Source organism: Oncorhynchus nerka, linkage group LG24 (assembly GCF_034236695.1).
Source record: "Oncorhynchus nerka isolate Pitt River linkage group LG24, Oner_Uvic_2.0, whole genome shotgun sequence".
Classification (NCBI taxonomy): Eukaryota; Metazoa; Chordata; class Actinopteri; order Salmoniformes; family Salmonidae; genus Oncorhynchus; species Oncorhynchus nerka.
The window spans coordinates 15577192-15583939 of NC_088419.1; the positions used below are offsets into that span (position 1 = coordinate 15577192).

Sequence of the window (6748 nt, forward strand, 5' to 3'; positions counted from 1 at the left end):
GACAAATATTAGACCTACTTGAATGAAAATTCCATGGTTGGCAACCAATAGTGCCAGCCTCAGTGTCAGAAACGCAGGAAGCTACACTGTATATACAGAAGTATGTGGACACCCCTTCAAATGAGTGGATTCGGCTATTTCAGTCACACCCGTTGCTGACAGATGTATATTTTAAAAAATGCACACAGCCATGCAATCTCCATAGACAAACACTGGCAGTGGAATGGCCTTACTGAAGAGCTCAGAGACTTTCAACATGGCACCGTAATAGGATGCCACCTTTCCAACAAGTAAGTTTGTCAAATTTCTGCCCTGCTAGAGCTGCCCTGGTCAACTGTCAACTGGAAGATCTGTTATTGTGAACTGGAAACATTTAGGAGCGACAACGGCTCAGCCGCGAAGTGGTAGGCCACACAAACAAGTAAAAATTGTCTGTCCTTGGTGGCAACACTCACTACCGAGTTCCAAACTGCCTCTGGAAGCAACGTCAGCACAAGAACTGTTTGTTGGGAGCTTCATGAAATGGGTTTCCATGGCCGAGCAGCCACACAAAAGCCTACAATCATCATGCGCAATGCCAAGCGTCATGTTGGAGTGGTGTAAAACTTAATGCCATTTGAACTGGAGCAGTGGAAACACATTCTATGTAGTGATGAATCACACTTCACCATCTGGCAGTCTGACAAATCCGGTTTTAGCAGGTTCCAGGAGAACTCTACCTGCCCGAATGCATAGTACCACCTCTAAAGTTTGGTAGAGGAGGAATAATGGTCTGGGGCTGTTTTTCATGGTTCGGGCTAGGCCCCTTAGTTCCAGTGAAGGGAAATCTTAATGCTACAGCATACAATGACATTCTAGACGATCCTGTGCTTCCAACTTTGTGGCAACAGTTTGGGGAAGGCCCTTTCCTGTTTCAACATGTTTCCGTGCACAAAGCGAGGTCCATAAAGAAATGGTTTGTCGTGATCGGTGTGGAAGAACTGCGAGCCAGGCCTAATCACCCAACATCGGTGCCCAACCTCATTAATGTTTTTGCAACTGAATGAAAGCAAGTCCCTGCAGCAATGTTCCAACATCTAGTGGAAAGCCTTCCCAGAAGAGTGGAGGCTGCAAAGGGGGGACCAACTCCTTATTTTATGCCCATGATTTTGGAATGAGATGTTGGACAAGCAGGTGTACACATACTTTTGGTCATGTAGTGTATGTTGATGAAAGGTCCTGTTATTCATGGGACACACTTTTCAAGCCACTTTGATACAAATTGAATGACATAGGTGTTAGGAGAGAATTTTCGCTAACCTTAACCCTTATCCTAACCTTCACCTAAGTCTCCCAACCTGCTGAGGAAGTTCTCCCAACCTGCTGAGGAAGTTCTCCCAACCTGCTATGAAACCCAACCTGCTATGAAAAATCCCCTTCGGTTTCGAAGTGGCGTATTTATAGCCTAGGCGTTTCATATTTTGACAATGGAAATTCGAATAGACAAAATGGCTCGCGCAATCACATTATTCCAATTTGCAACAATAGGCGGCTGGCAGCTTTGTGTATTTCTGCTTATTTGGTAGATGTTTTTCTACTGGTGGAACCAACACTTTTTGGGGCTGCAGGTAGCGTTGGGCCAGCGACCAAAAGGTTGCTATTTCAATCCCTGAGTTGACAAGGTAAAAACCTGTCATTCTGCCCCTAAACAAGGCAGTTAACCCACTGTTCCTAGGCCGTCATTGTAAATAAGATTTTTTTCTTAACTGACTTGCCTAGATAAATGAAGGTTAAAGTAAAAATTGAAATGCTTGCAAAACGTGGTCTATTTCACACCTTGCAGGGTTAATTCACATATAGACCTAGATCTCTTGTAAATGAATCAACCGTTTGGGAGCACAAAAGGTGCGGTAAGGAGGATGATATGCATTTTAATAAAATGTCTATGATTACTTAACACCTCCCGTTTAAGAGAATGGTTTCAAAAACAATGGCCTCTAAAACAAACCTTGCGCGTGCCGCCGGCCTCCATAAACCCCCCCTCCTTTTCTTGACCAGCGCAGCTTGACCCTGTCCACATATCGGCACGTGCTATTTCACACTTGAAAAGCAAATGGTTCGAAAGGAGAAACGCAGTTGCAGAACGAAGGATGTCAGAGAGGATAAGTACATTCGTAGGCCTAAATTAATTGTAAAGATTGGCCTGTAGGTTTAGATGATTCAATTGTATTGATCATATGGATGTTTCGTTTTTAATAATATATATATACAAAAAAATAGCTAATAACAATATTGTATTCCTCTTCCTGTTGTGTAGAATACGCTTGAACACGCTTGCACTTGTGTAAATAAACGTTTACTCAAAAATGTATTATGAATCAAAAGTAGGCCAAGCCCCTATTCACACAACTGACATGGCTAATATTATTTATAATTCTGAGACGTTTACAATATCCCACAACAAAAGTTACACCTATTCTAAAACATGGCCACTCTGGACTCCGAGTGTGACCATATGCTGCAGGTTTGCCAAAGTGTGACTTGACTGACACCTCACCACCGTGGCGCATGGACATGTTGGGTAGTGTCAATGCGCAATTTGACACGAGCACCATGGCCCGATATATAGAAGGCGTCTGACTCGACTTTGTGATCACTCTCAATCGCAAACTCTCAGAGGATTTGCTCGGGACACTATATCATCAGAAACCATGGAGAATATCATCTCTCATTGTGGATTAACTGGCGCAATCACCGGAGGAAACTCTGTTCAACAGCCCGCTAATTTGTGGAGACCTTGGGATGCCAAAGCAGGCAGGGAATGCAGGGCCGCGACACACATGGTTAGTACAGACTACTTTCAAAACTAAATTATTCGTGTCAATAGTTTGTAGAGGAATTAAGTTTGATGTTTCATAGGTTTAGCTATAGTGGACGAAATGCTAACATGATTGTCTTTCTTTATCCCCTCGCAGCCTTACACAAAGACAATTGGAGGATTTCCAGACATCAAACACTGCAAGAGTCCTCAGATCACTCACCCAGTAAAGTAAGTGAAATTGCCTCAGTAATATCACCAACATACACAGGCTACATTATTAAATATATGCGTCTCTGTTTGTGCGTAATGGTGATTGAGATGGGCATTCTCTCCATATCCGTTCTCAATTATATCCTCGCCTACTTTGTATTTCCCATTCAAACTCCTAACGTGAGACCGTTTTGTTCTCTAGGTTGTTCTGGCCCAAATCGAGATGCTTCGATTATCTGTACCAGGATGCAGATATGCTTCTGCGCAACTACCCAGTCCAAGCAACCATCTGCCTCTACGAAGACTCGAGCAGTGATGATGATGAGGACGATAGTGATGATGACGATGAAGAAGACAGCGTGAAGGAGCTGAATTTTTAAAAAGCCCTTTCTCTCCAATTGAAAAAACACTGAATGTATATTTTAATATGAAATTATAATATATCGGTGCATAATTTATTTTTTGTAAATATCTGTAAATATGACTAACGAATGACTGACACATTTGTTAGGGTAAACAGCATTTTATAATTTATATTTCATAATGGTCTACCTTTATTTAATTTTGTATCAACGTTGTAATAAAACAGTTATAAACTCATCAATGAGCTCCTTGAATCTGTGGATAGGTTGGTTCTTCTTCAACAATCATTCAAAAAGGTTTATTTTGAGGACTAAATCTCTTCCTTCGATTAGTTTAATTGACTTTGCTATCTATTATGTCCACCACTACCTTGAATCAAATTCTATTCTAGCCTCTTGATCAAAAGAGTAATGAGATCCAGGGGCACAACTTTCCCTGGGGATGGAGGGGACATGTCCCCCCACATTCTGAAATTGCATTTTTGTCACACCCCCCAGTTGTATCATTGGAATGTGTTACAAAACGAGGAATGGTGTGCTTTAGGACCATGTGGACGCCTCCAAGCAGCCGGGTAGGCTGTTTGGCGTGTTTATCTGACTGGATAGATTTAAAATATATATATATATATATATTTATGTCCCCCCACTTCCAAAACCAAAGTTTCGCCCCTGATCAGATATATAATTTTGCTGAATACAAAATCTATGAACACCATGCATTTATTAGGACCTCTGGTCTAGTAAGTTCCCATGACAAAGATTCTCTCTCGTATGTATTGATTCACTCAAGACAGATGTTCATTCAAAAATAAAGACGAGTGGTTTCATTGAACACTGACAGTGATCATTGAGGTGTAAGCTACAGTCGAGGAATGATCTGAGACCAAGGTTGCATACATCACTTGGACTGTTGGCCAAGAGCACGTGCGACAGTGTCAGTGTCGCTTACCACTTCCTCTCGTAAAACAACAAAGTGCATAAACAAACAGACTCTCAGTGAGCATGAAAACTCCCTCCTCATTAATGCCAAATGTGTGAGCGCCAAATGTTCGGAATGCACACTGTCCATATTAAAAGTAATAGACCTAATATTTGTAATTATGTCTCACAGAGTCACATCAGAATCAGACGTTCATCCATGTATATCAAATGTCAAATTTAGAAGTTGTTGCAAACTTCAGATTTTAAAGTGTTTAAGGTTAAGTTTAGGTATTAACTCTGAAATCTTAAGGTTAGACATTAACTTCACATTTTTAAGGTTAGGGTTAAGTTTAGACATTAACCCTGAATGATTAAGCTAAGGGTTAAGTTTAGACATTAAATCTGAATGATTAAGGTAAGGGTAAAGGTTTGGGATAGGCTTAAAACTAACATCACAAAAGCAACTTTTTATCTCTGGATTCAAACTTTGAATCAAAGGCAAATGTTTACACCCATCCACCATCCACCATCCCCATTTACATTCATTTGTATTGTATGTGAACTACTGTCATTGCCATTAGGACTCATTAGATAATAAATATGAAACATTTAGCATGATATTACATGTGGACAGTAGATTTATAAAATCATAGAAGCCACCCCGATGCCCTAACTCATACATGATGTGTTACTGTCTGGCTGTGTTAGTTACCTGCCTTAACTCATACATGATCCACTATAGAGGACATTTATTGACAAGCTCTTATTTAGCTCTTATTTAATGTGAAAAAATATTACACTGCTCTGAAAACTCCCCCAAACTATACCTGAGATATTTACCGATTAGAAACTATTTGAATATCAAACTCACAAAAATAAAAATAAATGTACATTTCACAATTACACACACTTACAATCAAATATGCTAATGGTGATGGGAACCATTTTGAAGAACTAGAAAGAAAAAATGATCCAGGTCCCACTTGAAAAGCCCAGAATGTTCTCTCAAAGGTACAACAGGACCTAACACAGCGGCATGTATGGCCTTAGAGATGCAGACCAAAATCTAATGTCCATTAAAGAGGACAAAAATGAACAGCTGTGTCGCAGGAATCTATTAAAATTATATCTGTGGCCTGGAAATTTAAATTTAAATAGTTAAATAGTTAAATAGTAAGACTTTCCATTGTTTCAAATTATTGCATGTCTATAGCCTATACTTATGAATAACAGGACATTTCACAGATATATTCTTTCTGAGTGTGCACATGCGTCTAGCCTACTCATGTTACTGGCAATGTGAACTTTTCATCCACCATCACATTTTTCCCATGGTTTGGTGTAATGTTGAAGATAACACTGTCAATGGGTGGGTGTTGCTTATCCAGGTGTGAAGAATGCACACCTTCAGTGGTGGGTGACTCAGCACTGCATGAGCTAAATCATGACGTCCCACGCCCATTCAACTTCTGACCTGATCATTAATATATCAATGTGGGCACAACACATAACAATTCTAGATTAATACATAATTCAACCCCCCTCTCACTCTGGCTCTCTTTGTCTCTAAGTCTCTCTCTCTCTCTCTCTCTCTCTCTCTCTCTCTCAATTAAATTCAAAGGGGCTTTATTGGCATGGGAAACATGCTTACATTGCCAAAGCGTGTGGAATAGATAATAAACAAAGTGAAATAAACAATCAGAAATTAACAGTAAACATTACACTCCAAAAATGTTTTTAAAGAAAATAAACATTTAAAATGTTATATTATTGGCTATGTATAGTGTTGTAACAATGTGCAATAGTTAAAGTAAGAAAGGGAAAATAAATAGACTGTTACGGTTTTCTATCGAAAGAGAGGAGGACCAAAATGTAGCGTGGTTATTTTGATTCATGGTTCTTTAATAAAGAAACTACACATGAACAAACTAACAAAACAAGAACCGTGACGTGAAAACCTAAACTGCCTTATCTGGTACAAACAAACACTGAGACAGGAACAATCACCCACGAAACACTCAAAGAATATGGCTGCCTAAATATGGTTCCCAATCAGAGACAACGATAAACACCTGCCTCTGATTGAGAACCACTCCAGACAGCCATAGACTATTCTAGATAACCCCACTATACAAAAACCTCAAGACAAAACACACCACATAATGAACCCATGTCACACCCTGGCCTAACCAAAATAATAAAGAAAACACAAAATACTAAGACAGAACCCCCCCCCAAGGTGCGGACTCCCGGCCGCACACCTAAACCCATAGGGGAGGGTCCGGGTGGGCGTCTGTCCACGGTGGCGGCTCCGGCGCGGGACGTGGACCCCACTCCAACAAAGTCTTAGTCCGCATGCATCGCGTCCTTAGATTGGTAGTAACCCTAACCAACGGCCCCACTGGACTGAGGGGCAGCTCCGGACTGAGGGGTAGCTCTAGACTGAGGGGTAGCT

General features: G+C 40.6%; 1 protein-coding gene across 1 annotated transcript; it reads left to right on the forward strand.

Annotated features, from left to right (window-relative positions):
- The first annotated feature begins 2614 nt into the window (after positions 1–2614).
- On the forward strand, positions 2615–3487 carry ripply2 (ripply transcriptional repressor 2). Its single transcript, XM_065009427.1, has 3 exons — positions 2615–2822; positions 2955–3028; positions 3213–3487. Exons 1-3 carry the CDS (start codon positions 2691–2693, stop codon positions 3388–3390), a joined length of 384 nt encoding a protein of 127 aa, XP_064865499.1. The 5' UTR covers positions 2615–2690; the 3' UTR covers positions 3391–3487.
- The last annotated feature ends 3261 nt before the right edge of the window (positions 3488–6748 follow it).

Bases quoted from the DNA above. Each gene is read 5' to 3' on its own strand.
- ripply2 (XM_065009427.1), top strand. From the start codon at position 2,691: ATGGAGAATATCATCTCTCATTGTGGATTAACTGGCGCAATCACCGGA. The intron at 2,823-2,954 runs GTTAGTACAGAC...ATCCCCTCGCAG, and splicing joins GCAGGGCCGCGACACACATG to CCTTACACAAAGACAATTGG. The intron at 3,029-3,212 runs GTAAGTGAAATT...TTTGTTCTCTAG, and splicing joins CAGATCACTCACCCAGTAAA to GTTGTTCTGGCCCAAATCGA.